Source organism: Delphinus delphis, chromosome 5 (assembly GCF_949987515.2).
Source record: "Delphinus delphis chromosome 5, mDelDel1.2, whole genome shotgun sequence".
Taxonomy (NCBI): domain Eukaryota; kingdom Metazoa; phylum Chordata; class Mammalia; order Artiodactyla; family Delphinidae; genus Delphinus; species Delphinus delphis.
Window position 1 is genome coordinate 29,983,747 of NC_082687.1, and position 27,925 is coordinate 30,011,671.

General features: G+C 33.0%; 1 protein-coding gene across 2 annotated transcripts in view; it reads right to left on the bottom strand.

Annotated features, from left to right (window-relative positions):
• LRBA (LPS responsive beige-like anchor protein) overlaps positions 1–27,925 on the bottom strand; it is a 733,083-nt gene that overhangs the window by 505,778 nt on the left and 199,380 nt on the right. For both annotated transcript variants that reach the window (XM_060012133.1, XM_060012132.1), the window contains exons 32-34: positions 25,058–25,136; positions 22,803–22,936; positions 15,539–15,600 (exon numbers count right to left, since the gene is read on the bottom strand). In XM_060012133.1, the coding sequence (XP_059868116.1) occupies positions 15,539–15,600; positions 22,803–22,936; positions 25,058–25,136 (275 nt within the window). The remainder of the gene's footprint in view (positions 1–15,538; positions 15,601–22,802; positions 22,937–25,057; positions 25,137–27,925) is intronic.

Sequence of the window (27,925 nt, forward strand, 5' to 3'; positions counted from 1 at the left end):
CCGCCTGCCGATGCAGGGGAACACGGGTTCGTGCCCCGGTCCAGGAAGATCCCACATGCCGCGGAGCGACTGGGCCCGTGAGCCTTGGCCGCTGAGCCTGCACGGCCGGAGCCTGTGCTCCGCAACGGGAGAGACCACAACAGTGAGAGGCCCGCGTACCGCAAAAAAACAAAAAAAAAACCCAAAAAGTTGAGATAACCATGCAATCAAGTACGTGATTACAATATAGTTTTAAATTGTTTGTAAATAATCAAAAAAGCAATAATCCCCTGGTGTTGTGTTTAAGCATACTTTAAAATTACTAAATTTGCAAGTTTCTTTAAAAATCTGTTTTTAAACTTTTTCAGAAAAAACATATTCTCCAGTCAACAATGATCTTTCAAATAACTTCCAAACTGGCGTCAATATAGTCAAGATCTTTCACTAATCAATAAAGAAAGCTTGATTTCAATAAAGGTGACAAAAGTTGCTCTAACCCTTTCCAGCAACAAGCTCTCAACAGACGATCATCATTAAGCTTATATCAAGGCTTCATGTTTAGAAGCTATATAAATGTGTCCTATTAGTACATGATCAGTCTGTTTGGCAACTCCAGTTCTCCAGACATGTGGCAATTGCTGCCCTTTGAGGTCTGAAGTCAAGTCTTTAGGGAATCTCAAAGCCTGCACTGAAATTACAAGGAGCGTTCATTAGAGACTGCTGGAGAGGAAACATGAAAGACTTCCATTAAAACTATATAAAACAGCTACTTATTTTAAAAAGATTTTTAAACCATCTCATGTACTCAGCTATAATAAAAAGTATTTACCAACTGAATTATCTTTAAAAGCACTACTTTCAGGACATGGTACATTCTTCATGCCTCCCATCCCCCACCTCAATACACCTAACATTCCTTTTATAGGGATCATCAAGTCAAGCTTTTGGTGTCCTGGGAGAGAATAAAACTACCTATACCTCTAAACTCTTTCTACAAATCACTATAAACATTTATAAAATGAAGGTAATTTTAGAGACAAAGTTTTGTTTTCTAACATTAATTTTGAATAATACAGTTACTTAAACTCAGCCAGACATACATATGTGCTTCTTTTTAGATGCCTCTTTTTTTACTCAAAAAGGCTCTCTCTAATTCATTTTCACTCAATTTTAAACTAATAATCATAAAAAAGTTGTAAACAAAATAATATAAATTACATACTAGTTAATCTATGAAATGGCATTTATCAGCTAGTATTATGGAAAATATATGAAGATTCAAATGTTTAAAATTAAAAGAAGAATGTCAATAAATTGACAGACAAGTGTTCAAAGAAATTTCATGTCTTTGCTATCTCAGGATTTTGAAAAACATAGTAAATATATTTTCTAATTAATAATTGTTGCCATTTAAAATTTCTAAATTTGTAGACACTTTTTAACTTGAGAGTATGGTTATTTATTAAATTTGCAACAAAACAAATACTACTAGATAATACTTCAGTAACAAATCTCTATAAAATGTTATATAAAATTCATTAGCTTGCCTCAGTCATTTCTTGAATTCACATATATGTTGGTTTCTGACAGCCTAATTCCAAAAAGCAATTACAACCTCCATCCATATGTAAAAAGATAACAGAAAGCAAGTACATTAAACCAGTTTAAAAGAATAAAAATCTAAAGAAAACAGATTACGAATGATTTATATGAATGCCTAGTGCTGAAGTTAATTACAAGTAACCCAATAAAATAGTGCCTTTATTATTGTACAGCAAGTAATAGCTCTAGATGAAAAAACCAGACTCTTTCTGCTGACTTTTGCATGCCCAATTCCACAGCACACAACATTAAGAATTTAAAATGTAGTAAATAAGGCATATAGAAAACAGCAGTTTTTAACTAAAAGCAGAAAACTCCCCTGCTGTTTAACCATTTGGAGTCTACCACTCTGAACAGTGACCACTGTAAACTGATACTATGTGCTCATTGAATAAATTCTTAATACAAAGTGAGATTTAATTTCAGTATTCAAAATTTTACATCAAATGAAAAGTAAATAACTGTGAAATGTATTCATTAGGAGAAAATAAAGCATCATTTATGTTTATGCTATGAAATTATATCTTCAGAATCAAATTTTTCCAAACCTCATACTACATCTACCAATAAAGCTTTGGTCCTAATTTTACAGTACTAAGACACATACATTACGTGCTGCAGTAGTATGTTATAGTTGTCAACAGCCACAAGCTATAGCCAATCACAGTATGCTTAATGACTTTCCCAATGAAGAGGAGTAAGGCCTTTCAGTCCAGAATGATTCCATAATATTTTCAAATATTTATCAATGTACCTAATGAGATATTAGTTGGTATAAACTTTAAGTTTAATGCAAAAGTCCTAAAACATGTTATGGATAAACATTACCATGTAGGTCATTTTGACCTACAACATAACTAAGATAGTGAAATGAAATACTTGATAACCTGGTTTTGCTGCACAAATAATCCGTGGTGCATCTCTCTGGCAGTATTTTATTCATATCAATTTCATCTCCATTAGAAATATATGCAATACTAGCTTATTTTGCCTTTTTTTTTTCTGGGTCAATAACATTACAAATTGGAATTTGTCTCAACTACAGTAAAATTCTTTAAAGGTAGCGATGCCTATCTCTTGGGGTTCTCAACAGTACCTGACTCAATTTCCCTTATAACAAACATTCAAATGTTTGTTAAAGAGACCATAATTTAACACTGTTAGGTGAAGGAGGGAAAAGCATGGCACTAAGAACACTCACTAGATAGATGACTCACTTGTTGTGGCCGCTATAACAAATCGTCACAAACTTGGTGGCTTAAATTACTAGAAGTCTGTTCTCTCACAGTTCTGGAGGCCAGGAGTCCAAAATGAGTTTCACTGAGCCAAAATCAAGTTGCTCTTCTCCTGGAGGCTCTAGGGGAAAATCATCTCCTTGCCTCTCCCAAGCTTCTAGTGGCTGTCAGCAGTCCTTGGCTTGTGACCACACTGCTCTCTGCTCCATCATCATACTGCCTCCTCCTCTGGGTACCTATCTCTAATCTCCCTCTGACTCTCTGCCATAAGGATACATATAACAGCATGTAGGGCCCATCCAAATAACGCAGGAGTATCCCTCATGTCAAAATCCTTAACATAATCACACAAAGACCCTCTTTCCAAATAAGGTAACATTCATAGGTTCCAGAGATTTGACGTGAATATCTTTTGGGGAGCCATTTTTCAGCCTATCGTACTAGAGAAACCAAATTAAAAGAACAGAAAGAGCTAGTTGAACAAAAGTGAACTTTACTACAAAGTTCAACAAAATTCAAAAGATTCAAAAGAAATAAAGGCATTTTTTAAAAATTAGTATATTGTGGCAAGAGTTGGAAAAGTTTTTAAGCAAGTTAACTTGTGCTACAGGTGTTGGTTCTAACAATGATTGAGTTGTGATTGGTTTTGTTTTCAGTTCCAGAAATTCAGCTACCAGGCTACAAGAAACTCAAATCTGGGCAGCTGAGATAGAAGATACAGGTAACAAGCAGATATCATTAAGAACAACTCCTAATAATTAGCAGAAAAGCAATGACAGCACTGCCAAATGTCCAAATAAGTAAGGCAGCAATTCAGACTTGGTTAAGATACTAACAAGAATTAGAAAGCTTCTTTGTAAAAAACTTTCCCATTGTTTTACTTTCTCACTGCCAATGATCAAACTCCTTTTCTCTTCCTTAACTTACAGTACCAGAAAAAAAGAAACCTATGTTCACAAACTAAGCTACAAATTAGTGCTACAAAACAACAGTGAATCTTTTCAATACATATAAATAGGACACAACTCTGAAAGATTAAGCAAAGCTGTAAGCTTTCTTAGGTAAAGGAATAGACCACCTCCCCTCTGAAAAAAGAACAATAAGAAACCAGACTTAAGTTTGCTCTCAATTATGTGGTATCTGATAATCAGAATAACATGACAAAATCAACAGACTGAACAAGACAATTCCACTGTTTTAACAGAATGTCTAATGAAAACTTGAGATTCCAACAAAAATTTTTCAAAAATACATAATTATTATCAAAAAGAATGCCCTATGTATCCAGTATTAGGATATTGCCATGCATTTTCAGACTCACTATATGTAAAAGCACCTTGTGGAAAGGAAGATGTCAGAAGAACGTCAGAACAGATTCGGGTTTAGGCAGTTTGATTTTTCTGGGAAAATACCCACAAAATGACATGATACACGTAACACATATGTCAAATACCTGAATGCTACTTACAAAGCAGCAGAGAAACAAGTGGAAACTAAAATAAAATAGATATTAGAGAGCTTTACAATAAGGCAGTGGGGTGTGAATTTGATAAGACAGTAAACTGCAGCTTCTCTTGGAAAGGAAATACAGAGACTCCTGTAGGAAAGTCAACTTGTTAGTACGTACTGAAAGAGGTAAAAATCAACACAAAGGAAAAGGCCATTTCTCTAATTCAGGAATAAGCTGGATCAGAATTTCTGATTCTTTATGGAGACCTTTTTCAAATGATACCTCCTTTTGTCCCTGCCTGTCTCCCCGATTCTGACAGCACTCAGGGTGAGACTCATCATAATGAGCAACTGTTAATGATGATGTATCTGGCCAGAAAAAAAAAAGGTTGATAATCAGTGACCTAGGTTAACTGTTATAAAAGCATTTCTCAACTATGGTAACACAGGAGGTGTGTTGAAAGTAATGTAGTATAAATAAAAAGCACTGAAATATACAGAAGACATCTTTAAGAAAATCACTGGAGTACTAATCCCTAAAATGACATCCATCTCACTTGTACTAAGGTATACTTTATTGACTTCCAAAGGAGTGATCACTATAGCTAGCACAGGAAACAGTGGGATCACCTTTGGAAGCCTATGGAAAATATGAATGTTAACCATTAACCTTGCCTACATGAAAATGGCCCAAAACTGCAAATTTATGGGATATCTCCTAGATCTAATAATGTTTTTTATATATATATATATGTATACATAATGCTATTATATTCTAACTGCACTAAAGTACTAAACTCAGTCAACTGAGGCAAATAGTGTAAACACTTTAAAATTGACAGCAAAACGTAAATCTAGATCCTAAGAACTGATTACTCTGCTTAAAAACTATTAAATTATACACTATTTATGAAAAAAAGTTATCAGAGAGTTTTGGTATAAAAACAAAGACAATCTCAAGCTTTATGCTTTTAATCTAGCCTTTTTGTAATACTTTAACTTCAGTGGATTAATTTGAAGTAATAGAAAAAAAAGAAAGGACTAAGCAAAACCAAACAATAAGCAGTCAAAGCTGAGAAACACAGAAACCGAGCTGTAATCATAATTATGTTAAAACCAAAGGAAAACACTATGCTTAGAATATTTCCATTCACGTATTCCCCTTTTCTTCTAACTCGCTGCCTAATCCCAATTTAAAAGACCAGCTGTAAAACGGTGGGGTGCCAAATTAAAGCACACTTTATTTTCAGATGTCTCCATACTCATAGGCTGACTTCCTGTCAGGAAGAGTTCCATTTCTCTGAATACCCCAATCAGCAGGGAACTTGCAGAATTAAGTGCCAGTTGATATTACTTTGTTTTGCATTTACCACCCTTGAGAATAACGTTCAAAGATCTAGTTATATAGTCAGCATGGTATCATCCTTCTGACTAGACTGACAAGCCACAGGGTGTACTGCCAGTTCCACAAAATTTACCTTCAAAGGTGTTGTTTTCTAAATCCTAGTGCGCTAGTGAATCAACAGGATGCCTGTATTTCAGAATAAATCCTGCGCTAAAGTTAAATTATGCTTCTCTTTGGTTACAAAGCACTTTAAATTAATACTGGAAAGGTCTGCATCCAGATTCAAATAAAGATCAATTAATGTTCACTAATCCATCAAGTTAAATATTTTTTTTAAAAGTGAAATGCAATAATTCAGTCTGATTTATTTGTTTTTAATGTTTTTGCTATTGTTTAAAGACAAATGAGTCCACCCTATAAAAGCAAGTTATAAAAATCTGAATCAAGTAAAACTATAAATTTTTTTTTCCATACTAGCATAAAGTGCAGTTATTAAGCTGGTTTCAAATGCTGCACAACTATTAGTGCATTTAAGATGTTCATGATCGGTTAACATAGCATGAATCTTAAACTACCCTCTCCAACTCCCACAGGCTTCCCATCATGCTTCTTCAAAGGTCTCTAGTTCCTTCTCATAAGGTCAAATATTTTGATTGCACACAAAATTAAGTTAATTCTGAGCACTTCAATACAGAACACCTATGCTCACAGCCTTTGTACATTATAAGGACAAAGCATTCACAGCAGCTCTAAGATAAAAACAGGTGATTGTACTGCAAGCCTACTTTTTTGAACCCAATGTTAATCATTACCATATTGATTCTCATCCATTCACAATCAAAAGGCCACAAGCACTGACAATAACAAATCAGAGACAATCAATTTACATTCACTAATTTTCTATAAATGTATTCTAAGGATGAGGAATAAAGGTATCCAAAATAAAATAAAAGGAGGGGTAACACTGAGAAAAGGTTGAAATATTAAATTATACTGATCCTAGTTGGACCATGCTACATATAAACTGGTCTTAAAGAATCCAATTGCCCCTAAAGTCCCATTTACATTGGAAAAAGGAAGGCTGGTTACAAAGAAAGTTGAATGATTTATTGATAGCATATCAAAGTACAAATTTAAACATTTACTACATTTTGCAAATTTGTTGCCATGCAAGCACTTTTAGCAATCTTTCTACTCAGATATAGATTTGTCTCTTTTAAGAAACCTTCATGTACAATGTGCTAAAATATTTGGGTAAACATCATTTTTAAGAGCCAGAGGTTCAACATTTGTCATATTCCCTTTGTTAGCAGAAGCTGTGGTGCCTGAAATGAATGCTGAGTTATTTGAAGCTAGTGACTTAAACGTGATAGAAATAATTCTACAGAAAGAGGAAAATCTACATGCACAAAGTGATTTCTTCATAAGAGGTCATCAGTTGAGACTTTTAACAGGTCCTTTTGTGACTCTTAACGGATCTTTTTGAGACCCAAAGCTGATCAGGTGAAAGGGATTTAATGCGTATCATTTTCTTACTTTAAAACATTTAAGTAAGCATAGGGTAAGAGTTCAGAATTAGGGTCTGAAGCCTCGATATAAGGGCTAAATTGCCTTTCAGATTAAGATAAAATTGAATAGAAGAAATAAAAGTATTAAATAGAATGGTGTCTGTTCCTTAACTAAAAAAAATACTTTTTAATGAATCAAAAACTCAAGAATTAAATTTAAAGGGAACTTTACTTAAATAAGGTAAATATATTGATTTATTCAACAAATATCTATTAAATGATTATTTTATTATAATCTGACACTAATAAACAACATAGACAAAATGGACAATTAAGAAATGACTTCCTGGGGCTTCCCTGGTGGCGCAGTGGTTGAGAGTCCGCCTGTCGATGCAGGGGACACGAGTTTGTACCCCGGTCCGGGAAGATCCCACATGCCGCGGAGCGGCTGAACCCGTGAGCCACAGCCGCTGAGTCTGCGTGTCCGGAGCCTGTGCTCCGCAACAGGAGAGGCCACAACAGTGAGAGGCCCGCATACCGCAAAAAAAAAAAAAAAAAAAGAAATGGCTTCCTGACTTCAAGGAGTTTTCAATCCAACAAAAGAAACAAAACTTATAATATAGCATAAGTATGAAAATAGCTCTTATGTGCATAAATTTAACCCTTCTTTAGCACTTAACTCTGTAAATTTAACTCTAAGATGGAGTTCTCTAAATTGGTGTATTCACAACTTATAATCCAATGTTGGGGGCATCTAAGCAAAGAAATGAAGATTAGTAAGAGTTAATAGGATTTAGAACTATTTTTATTCTAATTTATATTAAAAGCAAAAAACTCACATATTAAATAAGTTTTGTTATTACACAATATATGCACAGAAAGATTTTTATATGTTCTTATGCCAAAAATATCTGTACATGTCAAAGATAGAGTTCTTCAGACCATATCAGAGGAAGAGTAAATTCCTCTCCCATCTATTAATTTAATGAATCTTCCTAAATATACCCGGGTGAATTTGCTAGCAGCATTCCATTCTCCCTCACTTCTCAGGGTTAAGGATCATCAACATAGATTTTTGTTGTCTACTAACTTTAGGAAATGCCTTATATACAAAGTATACTTAAAAAAAAAAAAAACATAAAAACACTACAGATTTTAGTGAAAACCCCTGGACTTAGGCATCAGAGTCATTTCGTGACTCTTATTTCTTTAACCCAATTAACCTCTAATAATGACTTCATATTTTTATTATGTCTAGTTCTTGATTACAAGTTATCTCAAATCCTAATTGTTTGAATGGATAAATGGATGACCTAAGAAGAGCAACAGCCACTGTATAATTTAGCTGTGTAACTATAAATTATCACTAAATCTTTATTCTATTAAAAATTGTTAAAATTTTATTGCTAAAATTTTACTCATTTATTTGACAAATACTGAAAATTTCTTTCACCAGACATTGTATCATATAACAGTCACATACAGATTAATTTCATTTTATTTGGACCTCTTGCACCTCTTTAAGTGCATAGCGAAGCTCGATTCTACAAATGGGTCACTAACAATGTATGTAATATCCCATTAATATAAAATATATTCTGACCCTGGTTTCTAGACTTTATGCCAGACACTTAAACATGATTACAGATCATAAACTGCCACAATATTGACTAAAAATGTAATGGGATTCACTCAACCAATGTAGGAAATAGCTATATAATCAACTGATGTCAAAATATTTGAATTTATTCTTAAGCTTGGATTACTTCTACATAAATATTGTAAAAATACATATATGTGTGTGTAAAAATACACACAAACACTCCTGGTTAAACTTAAGTTGTTCTAGAAAGAATACCAAATCTTACTATAATCAGTTCTGAACATCTATCCCTTCAGAAACAACATGTAAATTGAGTCCAAATTACCTACAAAGGAGAGAGAACAGGTAATTGAGTTAATTCTTGAATGAAGTAAAAATAATCACAGTGTTTCATGAAAAAAACAGCTGTACTTTTGCAAATCTACTGATTTTCTGTAATCACTGTGATTGGAGAAGCAGAGAAAACCAGAAGCAGAATACAAAAAGAGGCATTTCCTGTATTATTCACTGTGTCAACACTGATGTTTTTCCTAAAGTATATTTTACAAAAATTATCCATACACACTATGGCCATAAAAAGCATTTTGTGATCAAATATACTAATATTATTCTCATAAAAGATTCAACAATACACTTTATTTTATATATATATATATTTTTTATAGACATACACACACATACACACATGTATTGACTAAAGGCCTTGAGGAACCCTCCAGTAAAGATCCTAATTAAATTTAAATGAACATTTTCCAAGCTTATTTACCACTGTCTGCCTTCTCAGAGAACATCCATTTTCATCACACAGTACACACTAGGATTTGCTGTACTGGAAATTTTGGACAGTGAGAACTGATCAAACAAGTAGCCGGCTACCACAAATCTAACCAAGGAAAATTATAGGTACAGCAAAGAGTAGAGGAAATGCTTTAAGAACTTTAATATCTATTGATCTCGATGAAATTATAAAAAAACATAGATGGAACCTGGAAAAAAATTTTTGACTGAAAGGCAAAGGAGCCTGAAACGATCTGTTCATGAACAGAAATAAAATTAGTTAAATTAAACAGGGATTAATAAATACATTTTTACGCCCCATTTCTAATTCCACTCCCTGCCCCTACTATTTGCTTCTATTTCTCTTAAAGTCCTCATAAAAATTCTATGTTGTATTACAATTATTTGTCTCTCTTACTAGATTAAAAGGAGAGACTTGTCTTAAAATCATTCAGTACATGTCTGCTAAATAAAAAAAGAAATACCACAAGCAGGCATATTAAGGAGGACTCAGGGTAAATAAACTGACACAAAGCTCTGTATAAGAGACAGCATTTGAACTGAGCCTGACAGACAGTGAAAACAAAAACTTAGAAGTTTTTTTTTCGAAGTATAGTTTATGGCCTCACAATACTGCTACACAAAAGCTCCATACCATAAGATTTCCTTATAGGTAAAAAAAAAATGCATAAGGAAGTTAAGAAGACTTTTATATTTCCAATGAGCAATTTAAACTCAAAATTCTTATTTTGTGGTTAGCAAAAAATAACCTATGTTTTACTGACTCAATTATTTCTTTTTAAAAACCACACCATTTTCTTAATATTAGATAGTGAGTTTTAGTTTAAAAGGTTGACGTGTACCCTATATACAGCACACTCTGAGGAGTTAAGCACAACAGTTAAATGAAGTAAATCTCCATTTATATTAAGTTCTACAATAAGTAAAACGCACGCACGGTAAGAGAAATCAAATCAGTAGCAACTTGAGGTGATACCGGTAGGGATTGATTACAGAAGCACAGGGAACTTTCTGGATTGAAATGGGTATTACACGGTTGTGTATATATCTAAATGCATTGAACTGTACACTTAAGATATTGTATATATACTCTTGTATATAATATTGTAAAATATTTACATATATATTGTATATTAATTGTGCTTCAATAACTGATTTTTTAAAAAGAAGTAAATCTGATTAAGCCAAAAGAAAATGAAAAAAGTAAGACTCTTATTTATAAATGAACATGATTACAATATTTGGCAATGACAAAATAGCTGACAATAAAAATGAACAATTAATACACACTTAATAACACACAAAAGAATGAGGATGTTTCATAATGAAAAGGACCAAAAGGTAAAAGCCCAAAATACAGTGTTTATGATCAATGTTACCATTTATTAATTGTACAGTTATATAAATATTTGGTTGAAAAGTAATTATGTTGAATGTTGGAGATACAATAGAAAATAAAACACAGTGCTTACCTTTAAGAAACTTAAAGTCTAATGGGAAAGAAAAAAAATAATAGACAATTTAAATAAAGAATGAAATTACTATAAGGTGGGTCAAGTGAGTGCTTAGGATGTATACCTCACCTAGGCTTAGAGTTGTGGGGAAGAGAGGAGTCAAAGAAAGCTTTCCAGAGGAGATGGCAATTTAGCTGGGAGTTGAATTATTTATTTATTCCATATATATTCACTGAGCAGCCATCAGATGCCAGGGACTGTGCTGGGTACTAGGCACACTTCACAGTTTACCTAGTATACTAGGTATATGAAACAGAAATAGCTGTAACCTTCATAGGACCTAGAGTAGAGAGAGGGAGACTGGCAATAAAGAAGTAGCAAACTAGCACAGGTCTAGTTAAAATTTGTGATATGATGAGTGCTAAGATGAAGACGTGCAAAAAAGATACCAACTATAGATATGATCTGAGAAGAGCATAATTAAGCTGAGCTCGGAGTGATGAGAAGAAGCCAACAATTAGACTCACCAAATTTGAAGGAAGGAAATTATAGGGAAAGAAAAAGCCTACGCCAAGACACAAAATTATGATGGCACATTTGGGTAACTTTAAATAGTTCGCATAGCTTGAGAACAGTTACAAAAACAAAGTGATGAGAAATGAGGTCCAAACAGTAAGAGAGGCCTAATAATGAAAGATGCCTTTGTGCCATGATATAGAGCTGGTTTGCTTTCCCCTACCCTTCTCGGGTTTTTTTTTTTTTTTAAATTATCTACTTTACCCAAAATACTCATCACAACTATAAAAAAGAAAAGCTCATGAAATAAAAAGCCAAGAGCAATAACATTAATGTCACATATTTAGAAGGAATAAACTCAAAAAGGAGAAGAAAACCAGAATTAGAGAAAAGAAATTAGAGGAGAGTGATGGAAAAGAGGAACACTTTACTATGAAGATTCAGGAAAAAATTCAAATGGCAATAATTCAACCACAAAACAGACATTAAAGAATCATATGAATAGTGATAGCTGGTTCTCATTATGAACATTATACTTTTAAAATTAATAATTCAGAGATATTGAAAGAAATGACCAAACCTTTTGTTATTACCTTCATGCAAAGGAAATATTTCCCAAAATAGCAACAATCTACATATTTTGTTGAAAAATGTATTGAAGAAAAATCAGACTAACACTATTTTTAAATTAACTTTTACTGCTAATTAACTACTCACACAGGATGCCAGGCCAGACTACATGGTGCTTCTAGTTTTTCTATATACTCTATGCATTTCTGATAAATGGGAAAAGAATAGATGACCTGGCAGAAGGCTCAGACAATAATATGTGATTTACAGGACATGAATGCAGCTACCATAAGATTTATCTGACAGCCCTCTCCGATAGTGGACTGTTGAGTATCCGATGGAATGATTTCTAGTCTAGAAAGTCTACTACTGAGTAGCCATACACATTATTTATTTATTAGATGTTTTGGGTTGAAACCATTTTTAAATGACGCACTTCACAATGCACAGTCATAAATTAAGCTTTAAACCCAAGAAGGGAGGTAGTGTTATTGGAATGTGTGTCAGACTGAATTAGGATGAGCAACACAACACTTTTATAAAGTGGCCTTGAATACAATGTCAATTCCTTCAAAAATGATATTAATGTCAAATGAGCAGGATATAAACACTTTACACAATGCTGGAGTAATATTACTTGAAATATTTATTTAACATTTTCTTTAAATTCATATGGATTTCTACAAGGTTTATACACATACACAACAAATATTGGGCAAAAAAAAGTTACATGCTTCTGAAAAACTGAATCTGAAATATAATTAAGAAGTTGTTCGATTATTTTCTGTGCATCAGAGAATATACAGTTTCCTGAAGGGTGTATACAGTCTTATTTTAAAGAAGTAAAGAAGACTTAAATCAGGTTTTGGAGCTTAAATAGCTCTTGAATTATTTTCAGTATAGGAATAAGCATAACTTAATAAACCATAAGTATATATATATATAACTTTACTCAAAAATAACATGCTAAATATTTTAAGAAAGATTTTCAACTCTAAATAATAACATTTTGTCTTAAAATGTTAAAATTTAAATGGGATAAAATATGAAATGGTATCTAATAAACCTATTAATGAATGAGTGGATATTGAAAAATATGATCCTAGCTGAAGCTTTAACAAAATATATAGTGATCTACTTGGTCTTAATGACAGCAAACCAAACGTGATCATTTCCTCATTTCTTAAATTCAGGCTCTAAACTCTCTTCTGTAATAAAATACGGCAGACTTAAACACTTTGTTAAGAAGAATACAAAAAAAAAGTTTTGAATGGATTCAAGAAAAATAATCAGAACATGGCTGATTGCCATGAAATTAACAACTAATTTGTAAAGTTTTAAATCAAATTTGCAGATGTTAAGTTCATAAGCATATCCCATTATTTATGTGATTAAAAAGGAGTTTTTGACCTGATCTTTCGATCTTTGGCACTCAATCCACTACATCTCTTCTTTACAAAATTGATTAAAATTTTAGCAAGATGCTAGCCATTTACTTCCCACCCTATCTCAGACTAAAACAAATTATCAGTCAAACTCAAGCCACAGCCACCCAATATCTGCAAAATGTCGACTTCAAATTCAATTTCATCTCTCTTAAGCTTTCATGTAGAAAAAGACAGTTCACTTTTTAACAAAATAAATCACTTTTGTGATTGCCAATCTGACCTCTTTGAATTAGGAAAATTCAAAGTGAAAAATGTAATTATCACCCCAGAAAAATCTGTATACATCTGGAGCTAATTCTAGCTTCATTTTTCATGTCAGTTTTTGCACTGTGCTACATCTTAGAGAGATGCCGTGGAACTTTTGGAGAACCCATAAAAAATGTTAAGAACTTCAAACAAACCAATAATGTGTTTTATTTAAACAAAACTTTGAGATGATCTGACTTTTGCAACTTACTCTAAGTGATCTTCATATTCCCATTTGATTGGAAGAGTATTAAACAGCACTGTGACATACATGACAAATAGGTGTCTTAAAACATGTCATTCTTTATCTTTTCAGCTTCTAACATTCCACTGTGTAATATACTATATTTAAAACAGCTTTCATGTATCAAGAATACATTAAATTCTTCTAACCTAGAAAGTGAAACTTCACTATCAAACTTCATCTATGAAACAATTACATCTCTATAAACAATAAATTCATACTGCTGTTGAGTATACATATAAAACTGTAAGCAAATGATTCTTAAAGTAAGGGTAATTTCATGTCAGTATAAGAATGGTATATGGTAATTTCCATTCAAGAAATAAACGACCAATTATTTCAAATCAGATTACTAAATGGGAAATTTTATCCAGTCAGTTTGTAAAGGAATGGGAGTTTTCTAAAGTAGATAATTCACTTAAAAACATGACTCTCGCTAAATCTAAGAATAATAAGCCCACCTCAAACATAACTACTCTTCACAAGTTCATTATAAAAATCCATTAGATGTAATCTCTGGAAGTAATTGTTCTTATTGCATTTTATTGACAATGCATAGTATTGATTTTTCACACCTTCTATGATTCTTTAATTTGTATTCATGAAATGTCCATCAGCACAGTCAAAATAAATTTGGCAATATAGGCACTAAAATGAATAAATCGATGAAAAGAAACATTAATTTTGCATTATCCTTATTCGTCAGGCAAGTAAACCAGGAGAGTTTTAAATGAAGGTCAAAGGTTTTGAAATGGGTCAGAACCCTTGACCTCTAGACCAATACTCTTCCTATTAAAAAAGGCTATTTTAAAGTTTTAAGTAGGGGAATTTACTACCAGCAAGATATCATTTTTAAAAGACTACCAAAAAAAACTCTCAATAAAAACATTCATCTGTTTAACTGCTAAAGAGAAAAGAAAATATCACAGGATACATGATTTTTACATAAGTTTAAAAAAAAAATCATTAAAGTTTACCACATGAGGTATAAGGTTTCTGAACAATGAAAGTAATCTCGCTTTTAGGAATTTATTCACTACATCTTATTATGATGGCTGTCATATTTTTGTTGATGTTTTCCCAAATCTACTAGATATGTCAAAAATAATTAGCAATGACAAGAATTCAAAATTATTTATCACTCATTTTATAACCTCTGCACAAAAGGGAAGTAAACCCATTATTCCCATGGGAGTCAGAGTGGCACTCCGCGAGGTATAGAAATAAATCTGTTTCTGTAACTTTAATATGCAAGGCAAAGAAATTTAGCCATCTCAAGGCCATTTGATCTGGACATTTTTAAATGTGGCTCGAAAAACCTCTATTTCTCATTCATCTATCCTATTTCTCTCAGCACTCACTTCGAAATAAACTGTTAGCCCCAAACACAAGAAGTAACCCTTTTGCAATACAAATAAATTATTTTAAAACTGCAAGCACAAAACTATTGTAGCAAAAATTTCTAATCAATTTTAACTTTCTTGCAAAATGAATTCACTTGAGAATTTACTTTTAATTCAACATTGATTCTTGTCACTCACCTGAGAACACAGTAGCATAACCAATTCCACAACTGAACTACTAGACTTCATGCAAACCAGACCTATATCAAAGAGAATTTTTTTTTAAATTACAAAGTAAAAAACAAGGGATTTATTTCTTATACAACTTTGTCCAAATTGGTTTTAAAATAAAATTTAACTTCTTGCTAAGAACCAAACCTATACATATTTGATCATATGTGTAAACAAAACATTCTGTAATTACTTTAAACTTGGCATCAAAACCACAATTTTTTGTAGCCAATTTCATTTCAGCTTTCAAATTACTAAAACATTTATTATAACTTCATATATACTGACATTTCACAATACTCATAGAAATGTGCACAACATATGCCATATTGACCAATATCACCTAAATTTTGTTTTGGAGAGAGTTGATTGTTATACATGCAGAGAAGGGAAATGGCTCCCTGACCTTTGCTTTCTCCACCACACTCTCTCCCTTCAACCCTCTAGCTATCAATCAAGTTTCCATTTTGTTTCATGGCAGCAGACATCCCAAACACTCTTATTAGTACCTTGACCTGTGACCTCACTCTAAACCTTAACAGAAGTGCAAGCCGTTGTCTGTTATATATTCTTGATTTTTTATAAATAAATGCACTTATAATTTCTCTTTTATGTTTCATTTGGGTTCACCAAAAATATCTCAGGAAGGAAGTTTTATATAGTTAATAACTATCTAAAGAATTCTTTAGTTTTGATTAACAGTAAGATATAAAGTAACTACTTTAAAGAACATTCAAAGAAATTTTATAACCAGTATCTTAAAAAAGCAATGCCAATAATTAAAAGCACTAAATTACTAAATTACACTAGTAATAAGTAGAAAAATTAAAATTTTTTATTATTATATTTTTCTAAGCAAACGTAAGTTTAAGTTCAAAGTAAACTAAGTATAACAACTAAAATAATTCCTCATGGCCCTCACACACCCCACTGAATTACCTTATTTCTTTCTCCACATTAAAGTTTTTGTGGGCATCCTATCCCATCCTATTCCCTTTCTTTAATCTTCTTGCTCTGTAGTTCTTTCTCTTTCCCTCTTTTAGTCATGATGCCTCATACCTGCTGACGCCACATGTTGGCATTCTGTAGCCTTACAAATAGTATTCAAGTTAAACAGGTTGTTCACCCCCTTCACTTTCTAGAAAAGTCAAAACCATTTTTCTCCATGTCTGAAAAAATGTGTAACGTAGAAATGATGGTAACAGTGTCAGCACTGGCATGAAAATTAGCTACAGAACATCTACATGTTGCATTAAGCAAACAGGCCATTAACTAGACTAAATTGTTGTTTCTATAGAGCTAAGATGACCATACCTCCTCAGGCTAATGCCAAGGCCGAAAGGAAGGGCACAGCAATACTCCATCTCTTATTGGTGGTGTAGCCTTTGTTGGTCTGAAAACCTGTCACTTTTCATAAAATGTTACCCAACTACAGGAAGTTCCATATATTTCAACTTCAAAAGCCACTACTTGCAGCAAGTAAATTCAGGTTTTTTCTACAACTATTATTCCTTACTACTCGATTCTAGAGGAACCAGAATTCCTACCACCTTTCCTTTTCTGGCAAAGCATTTAGGCCCTGATCTGGCTCAGCCTTTCATATCCACTCAGATAATGAACAATAATGATTAAAGGGGTCTTGGGCCGTTCAAAGTTAGAAAGATTTCTAGATGTTCCTTTGTCTCTCTACAGCATATTGTAGGATAGTTCAATACTCGTACTTTCAAAAAATTACTTATTTCAGTCTTATTTCTCAATAATAAAGATTAGAAAACCACAGGAAGGTTGATACAACCACTGATCAGTGGGTTGAGTGTTCAAGGACAGTAAGATGTCAAATAACATTTCATAGTTTGATTAGAATGATTCATGTGTTTTTTAGAGTGAGATTTTATAGATCTGTAAAGCATGGGTAGGGGGCGATGGAGGATTTTAAATGAGAAAGGGCTTCAGAAGACAAAAAAAGAGCTTATATTAGACCTCTAATACTAAGCTTCCTACCTAAAGGGCATCAATACTGCAAACAAAAATATATAACCTTGGGAATAAATAAACAGGAACTAATCCCAATAAGGGACTTGATATCAGATTACACAACTTAATCACATCTCTCTATGACCTAAATTGTTTTGTGACACTGGTTGCATGGACAAAAAAGCAAGAAATGATTTATAAATCAGTAAATCTGTCTTCAGATCTACATTCAGACTCTAAGGATTACCCAAAGGAAGGCCTTAAAACAACACTTGGAGTGAAGTTGTAAGTTGTTGCAGAAGCATCAATTTTCATTTTACACACACAAATCCTATTATTGTCCCACTTAGCAGAAAGTGAACAAGGTACTGTAGGCTCAGGGATCTGACTAGCCTCATAATCTGACCCTTGGGTTCAGTTTTCTTGGTTTTACCTTTGATTGATTTTTCAACAATATGGAATTTTAGTCTCCTCAAAAAAGACAAACTGAAAATGCCAAAGCCAAGAGATTTATACTCTTCTGGTGTTTCACAACCAAAGACCACTTCAATTTCTCCACCAGAGACTATTTATCCCACCTCTATTACCACTGTTTTTCCATACTATTAAACTCAGAAGTACTAAATGGCTTACCAGATATTAAGCTATCAACATCCGAATGCACTGAGATACCTAAATTCTCAAGTGTACCATGAAAAATGGTCATGACCATTTACTGTCTGGAACATAAGAACCCTGTTTGTTGTTTTATTTATTTATCTTAAGTCACCTTAAATAATTTACAGAAAGATAAAGCGATGGTGTAAACATTATTATAAGTTTCAGTAAGAATTTAAGCATAATAAACTCAAAAATTTTTCCCTGTTTTCCAGGTTTTGAAAGTATTTGTCTATAATTTGGATATAATTAACTGCTCCTCATGAATCTATAAACATGATATTCATCTTAAAAATACTGCTTCTAAATTTCAAATAAAATTCTAATAGGTGCAACTTTATCATTAATTCTGGTCCTTCTTCTTGAACTAACATCATCAAATGCAATACTTTGGAAAAGTTGGATTATTCAAAATTTTGTTGTAGAGAGAACAGCCATTTTCTTTTCTCTCGAATTCCAAAATATTTTCTTCTTTAGATTATAAACACCATTCAGAATGATTAATCAACTGAATTTTTTCATTTCTATATGAAATGCTCCTTCCAATTGTCTTCGGCATACACCTGCTTTAGTATCTATTCACTCAGAACTGCACCAAGTAAATTGTGGTGCACAGCCATCATGAACGATGGATGAACACTGTCACAGGCCTTCTTAGCAAAATGAGATGTCCCAGGTTCTTGTCACAAAACATTGTATAAATTTTGTAGAATGAAGTCCTTCCTCCTATTGAATGACACGATGCTGAGAAAACCAATTTCCTTTTTTGTCCACAGAAATATGCTGTGCATTAATGAAGTCCTGATTTGATAAAAATTATGAGTACTACTCCCTGTCTCCTCAAATTCACCCACAGTTGGTCTAGTAATTATAAAATGTCTTCTCCTGTCAATTTTTTTCACCTCACTATTATGGGCAGAAAATAAAAAATTCTGAATTCTTAACTATATTCAGTGAAAGCTAAAAATAAGACCACAAAGACGGTATCCACAGACTTCTTTTATACCAATATTTCTCAACCTTTTTTGAGGAGCCTAAGGAACATTTCAGACCATTTTTTCTTAACTGTGCCCCCATGAAATTTTAATGCTAAAGATAAACTATACAGACGTACTGTTGTCCATCAGAAGGTCAAAAACCACTGTAATGTCTAAGATACTTTTGCCCTCCCCAAATACCAGTTTTTGATCCCCCTGAAAAAACAAATTTATATCTTCTTAAAATACAATGCAATACTTTGGCCAACGCAGTAAGAAAACTGAGGGTGATCCAAGAGTGATGATTTGTTTTCCTAGGATTATAGGGGCAATTCCAGTATTCTTGTTTTCTTATTATTTTAGTCCTTAGTATAGCTAGAAATAACTGATGAGTAATGATAATTAGGAAAATGTTTTAAGATATAGGAAAATTAAGATCACAAAGACCTCATAATGAACCTTAGATTTATAAGAAGTGTCCAATGAAATCACTTAAGGTAATTGTCAGATAAAACAAACTTTTAAAAAAAGTAATCGTCTCTTTGTTTTTGGAAGATTTCTTTTAAAAAATAAAAGTAATAAAACATCAATTCTTACAACGGGTTATAACTACTTGAAAAAGGGGGTTAATATCACTAAAATTGAGCCAATCAGAAAATATGTGACTTTAGGCATGATGTAACATGAAGTATTACATCTAATTAAACTTTTAAACTTCAAACCATCAGAAAATACACAAAATAGAGAAACTGTTAAATAACATCACCAAGAATAGCCAGAGTGCCAAAATGTATAACATTCTACAGAACCACCAACCACATTTCTTCAATGAGTCAATAACATGAAAACAGAGGAAGAATGGGGGAAACTATTTGACATTAACATGGACTTAAGGGACATATCAAATTCAGTAAAACTGACTTTGGATCTTAATTGGAAGAAAATCAATATAAAAAAATCTTGTAAATAAAGATGAATATGGGCTGAGTATTACAGAATTATTATTAATATTATTAGGTATAATAGCAGCAATTATGATTATGTAAGAAAATATATTTTTATATGAATTATGAATTATTTAGGGGTGAAACAATGTGATGTCTGGGATTAACTGAAACACTAAAGCAAAACAAAGGGAGGTGGATATAACAATTATGGCAAAACAAAGATAGTCTGGGTAGTTGCCAAAAATAAGTTCATGGATATTAAAATTCCTACTTTGTAAATATTTTAAATGTTCATTTAAAATTATTAATAAAAATCACATTTAAAATTTAAAAGTAATAAATTTTCAAGTACCTGGTCACACAGCTAGTGACTGACAAGGGCTGAGGTATCCTGCCTTTTAGTCCAATGCTTTTTGAACTATGCTGGGATGACCTCCCTTCAAAACTTTCCTGTTTTACAATGCATAAAACCACCACCCAAAGGATTCCTCACAACTTAAAATACATAAGCTATATAAAACTCTTAGATTTGTTTGCTATTTTTATGAACACAGACCAATGAGTAGTCACTGCTCAAGTTTATAGACGAGCAATAGTGCATCATCCTCTTTTTTATCATTTTATCAGAATTTACCATAAGAAATTGATTCTAAATTAAATTTTGTTCCAGGATCTAGAATTGGCAAGTTTAATACTTCTGAGTATCTAAGGTGATACTATTTTTCTGGGTCTATTATAAAATTCAAAGATCAACTAAGTAGCCAAAATGTCTTGCTATACTGAAAGGCTAAAATTAATACATTCAATTTACTGTTACAAAATGAAATATAGTTAATAAGTTGTCACACCACTTTAAAAGAATAAATGTTTGATATGTGAAACATAAATTAGGGTGAAGTCCTTCAATGTATCAATTCACTTCCTTTCAAATTTTATTACTTCATTACGTCAAATAGTCCTTGGCTAAACAATTATATCCTTCAGCAGATGAAATAAATTTCCACCACAAACTTAGTTCAGTATTTCTAAAATCTGAACTTTTTTTCAAATAAATTCAGTGCTATTCTTTGACTATATGGAAATGATATCAATCATCACCAACTCCATATAAATTTAAAGCAGGGATGATAATGAAATTATTATTTTAGCTAATGATTATTACTCTTATAGATACATATTTTAAGGGTCAAATAAAGTGCTGATATCCCATAATTAACACTCAGATACAGATATCTTGAACATTAACCTATTTATAACTTTGATTACCATTATATCCTTATTTCTATAAAAAGAGGGGCTTTGGGCTTCCCTGGTGGCGCAGTAGTTGAAAGTCCACCTGCCTATGCAGGGGACACGGGCTCCTGCCCCGGTCCGTGAAGATCCCACATGCCGCAGAGCGGCTGGGCCCGTGAGCCATGGCCGCTGAGCCTGCGCATCCGGTGCCTGTGCTCCGCAACGGGAGAGGCCACAGCAGTGAGAGGCCCACGTACCGCAAAAAAAAAAAAAAAAAAAAAAAAAAAAAAAGGGGCTTTTTTCACAAGTTTTAAGAAATTCCTTAGGAGATCATCTAGTGACTGATAACCAACAAAAAGTCATGATAACTAAAGCTGTAAGTTGATATTTAAAGATACTTGCATACAGATAATTATGCTTTCCCATGATTTTTCAGCTTTAGGAGAATATGTGTCTCATCCTTAAACCATCTAACATGGATACAGACAAGCCAGACTTAGCAAACATCTAGTCCAAACACTTTTGAATGAAAGAAATCAATTTGACATTATCATTGATGAAAATCCTCTAGCTTCTCCTTAAAAAAATTCTAGCTATGGGAATGAAGATTTGTATTTTGAAGTCAGTCTGTTAAGCTCTTAAATAGAGCTAATCATTTGAAAAGTTGATCTCTATTGAACTGATTCCTGCTGTCTGAGGAAATTCAAGGTCTACTTTCACTTGATTGAGTTAACCTCTTTAATATTAGAAGACACTTAACTATTTGACAAGTGCTTCGTGTAAAAAAAAAGTCCCAATACCCCTCCATCCATTCCATAAATAGCATGGTTTCCAATCCATGCAGCAACTTACTTACTATGCATGTTATCTAGTTTGACACAATCTCAAAGTACCCTACCTAGAAAAGATCCAGTAATCTATGTATGATATAAGCAAGATAGAGTAAAATACTACTGTTTTTTCTACTTATTTGTAAAACAGAATTCCACTAACAGAGACAAATAATGCATTCCTCATTTTCCTAATATGTAGCAATACACTATTGTTTATATAGATCTTAAATTCAAGTAAAATCTCAGGTAAATACCCCACTTATTACTATAACACCAGTCTCTCCAATTCTCAATTCTCATAGTTAATTTTAATGTATTAAAACATTTCTTAGTTCTTTCATTCAATACTTTTTTTTCTTTTTTTATTGTTCCCCAAAACACACAGTAATAAATCTAATGCATACAAATCTCATGCAAATCACTGATAAAAAACCTTGAACAGATTAGAATAGCAGTCATGCCATATTCTTTAAAAGACATGTACAGACTCTTTGAGAAGCCTTGTCAAAGGCTGAAAACAAACAATAAAACTCCATGCATCTCTTATTATTCATTTCAGTTTTCAACCCTGTAGTTTAAATGTATGTATGAAGAAAGAAGAATCACTTACTTGTTCCTTCTATAAGCAGTTCTTGTCCATGGCTACCCAAAAGTGTCCGAGAAAGAAAAGGTGCAAAATCTACAAATATCTCTCGTAGAAGAGGAGCTGCCTTTTCCAAAGCATGTTCGAGCCTCTCTGTAATACTAATAGAATGATGTTAAGTTACCTGTACTATTCATTAGTATTTATCAGTTTTCTAGTTTTTAAAATGAGTTTTCATAGAACTGTAAAATTATGTGAAAATTTTAAAATTACCTAAAGATTCACTATTGCTATGCACACCATTCCTTCTGCCTGGAATATACTTTTTTGTTTGTTTGTTTTGTTTTTTAACATCTTTATTGGGGTATAATTGCTTTACAATGGTGTGTTAGTTTCTGCTTTATAACAAAGTGAATCAGTCATACATAAACTGGAATATCCTTTTTTATTCTGTTGTATATTGCCACCCCAGCCCTCACAAACAACCTGGTTAACAACCACTCCAAACATCAGCTCTTACTGGAAGGCTTAACTGGCCAGTAGAGAGCACTTGATTTTAGCCCCATCACAACATAAACAAACTATCAATCTTTTAACAAATTTTCTATTCACCATTAAACCATGAGCACCTTCAGATCAAGAACTATGCCTTCACTTCTAAGTTCTCAGCTCCAGCTGAGAACTCAATAATTACAAACTCAATAATGTTTATAAACTGAAAGAATCCGTCTATATTCTTTTTCACTAACATCTATCTCTATAAACAATTTCTTTCTAATGCAAGCTGAACAACTTCTCACTTGCAAATAGTATACTGGCACATTTATAATGATATCAATTTACTCAATATATCTCTTTGTGACTATATGTACATATATTCTTATATACATGTATACACACATAAACCCATACGTATATATACACACAGTTGTCCCTCGGTTTTCACAGTGGAACGGTTCCAAGACTCCCTACAGATACCAAAATCTGTGGATGCTCAGGTCCCTTATGTAAAAGGGCATAGTATTTGCATATAACCTATATTTTAAATCATATCTAAATTACCTATAATATCTAATACAATGTAAATACAATGTAAATGCTATATAAATAGTTGCCAATGTCAAACTATCGTGTGTGGAATGGATGGACGACAAGGTCCTACAAACTGTAATGGAAAAGAATATATATATATATATATATATATATATATATATATATATGGCTGGGTCACTTTGCTGTACAGCAGAAATTAACACAACATTGTATAAGTCAACTATACTTCAATAAAATTTTTTTTTAATTTTAAAAAAGAAAACTACAAAAAAAGAAACATCAAAAAAAATAGTTGCCAGTGTGAGACAAATTTTTGCTTTGTGGAACTTTCTGGAAATTTTGTTTTAATATTTTCAATCTGTGGTTGGTTGGATCCATGTCCAGTGGTATACATATATATATATTTAATGAGTTTAAAAAAAAACAAGCCCTCTGCATTTCAGGAAATTCAGTTTCTAACTTATGAACCAAACATATATATAAACAGCCACTACTTATTAACTATTCCTACAAAGAGTACTTTCTATTCATACAACCAACAAGAGATGCTACTGAAACTATCAACTGGTAAGCTGCTGGAAACTTCTGTGCTCAATAACCATCTCTTCCCAGGTACTATCCATAAAACTATTTCTCTCTACTTATCTCATGGATCCTCTTATCCCTGGATGACATCACAACTACAAGCCTACACTTGTAGCACCCAAGTACGTTTATTTTTAAAGTGTTATGCATTTCCCAATTGTAATAAGGCAGATTAAGAACTCTAGCCACAAAGGCCCTAGTAGTAGAATATATTCACAGCCTTCCAAATTAGAATTTGAAATGCATATACCCAATTAAACAAGATAACTGACAGTAAAAATCTATCTATAATTCAGTATCAATATAAACTTCTTATTTCAACATTTCTAGGGAAGATGAACAATGAATTCCAAATGTTCAATCTACAATCATATGAAACGTAAGCCATAAGCTACTAACTACCTGTGAAATTAAATATTTGTTATGCATTCCATATTTATTAATCACAAAAAGCTACTTCTTGGGAATCTTTTACATCTCATAATCTTTAAGAAGGCACTTCTAAAATACTCCCAAGCCTCTAAACGTCATGTATGTTTTTTAAAAAAGAAACAAAGTAAATTTTTCTAAAAATTGTAGCTAGACATTTTTAAGAGTCATCAAAAGGAATAAATCACAAATATCCAAGTTAGTAGCTTGAATACCTCATATTCGAAACTTGGTCTTGTGGAACTGAACCAACTGTTGGAACTGCAGGTAATTTTGCATTAGATGATCTACCACCTATAAAAGAAAATAACCATTCAGGGGATTTTCTGTTTTTAGATACAAGAATTCAAACAAAAAAGATATCCTGATAGCAAGTTACCAAAAAACATACTATACTGCATTTTTAAATGCCTATTAATTTGGATAATATTAAAATCTACCAATTAACAAGGTTTTTCTTGAATCATTTAATATAAAAATTTCAGTTACCAGTTCAATTATCACACCAAGCAGTCCTTCCACCCATCAGCTGAAAACGTAATAGAAAAGTAAATTCTGACTCACTAAAGTGGGGTCATGATTCCTTTCATTGAACATCAAGTGGCAACAGAGATTTACAATTAGAAACTTTTTTAATTGAAGCAAAAAACAGAAACGGTTAATTCCAAATTTAGCTTAAATAGGTATGCCTCATTACCATGAAAACTGTCTTTATTCAGCCACCAAATAACTTCTGCTATACCCTGAATGCTTCTGAGTCTAGTCCAGCAAACATTATGCAATAACCACCTGAGAAACCTTTCTTAAATGATACAAGCAGAACACACTCCCTCATGTGCGTCCTCACTGTAATTAGTAAATAACCTGTTGTTTGCATTTGTCACATTGTATTTCAATTGGTTTTTTAAATGTCCTTTTTCCTAGTATACTAATCTTTTTGAAAGCAGAGATCTCATCTTTTTCATCCATCGATCTCTAGCACCTAGACAAACTGACACAATACAAGGTTCTCAATTTATGTTAATTGCAGAAATGATTCCCTTAATCATTCCATCCCCATATTTTAGTAGGTCAATCTTCCCACCTGGTATATACTTCCCTCTCTAGTTCCTACAATTTTATGTCCCTATCTTTGTTCAAACTACTTTGTAAAATTAATTTTCACCATGTGATCTTATTTTACTCTCCAATGAACACTCCCAGATGTCCTTACTCTTGTATATCTGTATTGTTAAATGCCCACTCACCATCTTATAGCACAAGATGTTCAAACTACCTTGCCCTATACAAGAGCTACCTCCTTTATGTTTTCAACAAATAACTGTGCTTATAAATTTTACTTGGCAAGAGAAAAATAATTACCAGGAACTTAACTCTGACAGAGTCAAAGAATGGATAGGTACAGAAACAACACACAGTATGAGAAGTATTGAAAAAGTCTAGAAGACTAATTTGGAGGATAATTTACTGAGGCTTGAAGAGTTCTAAAAAGCTCAAGAAAGTAGGGGAAAAATAAAGTTCCCATTTAACAATCAGGATATATGGGATAGAAAAGCATTCAATTTAAGCTAGGAGTAGGACCTGAAGAAACAGAAGAGCCATTTTCTTTCTAAGGACAATAATAGGGAGAAGGAAGAAAAGAATGGACACGCACACAGTGTCAAATGCCCCTCTCTGACACAGGGACCATAAGAGTCACTGGAATCCAACTGAGATGATAGCCTAACAACCTGGACAGTATAGGCAAAGGAGGTATGCACAACTTGCTTGCAGCTGCAATCCAAGAAGTAAAGTTTCTCTTTCTAAAAGTAGTGTCCTAAAAGGGCACCAAGTTAGTATTAGAGCAGACTGAAATCCCATCACAATTCTATAGAAAGGTAGACCAAGAAAGGCAGCAAACATATTGAAGCAAATGAAACAAAGATGCAAAGCTTATAGACAAGGAGGGAAGAGGGCCTCAAAGGATTCTGGAACCTATCAGGATGCACTATCAGAGATCAGATTCTTTTGATCTATTCTTAAAACTTCAGGCATGGGTAGCCTGGAAACACCTCAAGGAGACAAAGTGGTGTGGACAGAAAGATAAAAGAAAGATATAAGAAGAAATGTTCACCTAGGATGTAGAAAGAAAGATGGCAGAAACAGATGAGAAGGTAGAAAAGCAGCCTCTTTGACATCTGGGAGCTGGCCCTGTAATGTCAACTAGGCCCTGGTGTTGTTAAGAGCTGGCTTAGAGCCCCGAGCTAGGTCTTGTTATTCTCTCCCTGAATATAAACAATTTCATAAAACAGCAACATCAGACAAAGCCATGCCATGACCATGATGAATCAACATAAAACAATACCACTCTGTAATCATGCCCCAACAGACAAAAACATGAACTCCAGCCAAATAACAAAGATGGTCAAACATCCCAAATCTTAATATGAAAGATTGCTGTTTCTTTACAAATTAGAGCTTTACCCTCATTCAAGTCTTCCACGATTCTAGGTAAGATTTATTAGGATATTTAATCATAGAATTACCCATGCTTTCTGACAGAAGAAAGCCCCACTTCCTTAAGCCCTCCCCAAAATCATCATTTTTTCTAGTTATTTTTTAATTACACAAAGCACGAATACATCCATATTTTTAAATTCAGCAGTGTTTTGCACAAACCCTCCTAGTCCCAGTCCCTCCCCAAAGGCAGCCACTATCAGCAATTTGGAATATATCCTTTCAGACTCTGTTCTTTGCACTTACATGCAAGCTCAAATCCTATAATAAATCTTTTCTAACACACTATTCCTGAGATGCCCCAAGTTTCACTATGTGCATTCTCCCTCACTGACTTAGTCAACCAAAGGTTTACTACTGGGATCTTTGGCTGGAGAATATTGACACAGACTTTAGATGAAGTTGGGCAGAGAAAGATGGCAATCATGGGCTTATTTTAAAAGAACCAGAATTTAATAAATCTCTAAGTAAGAATTCTTTTCCAGACAACCTATTTCATCGTGATAAGATGCACATTTTTCTACATGGTAACATCTCTCAAATTAATGCATTTTACAAAGGCATCTTAGCAATTGTAGTCAGCCAGA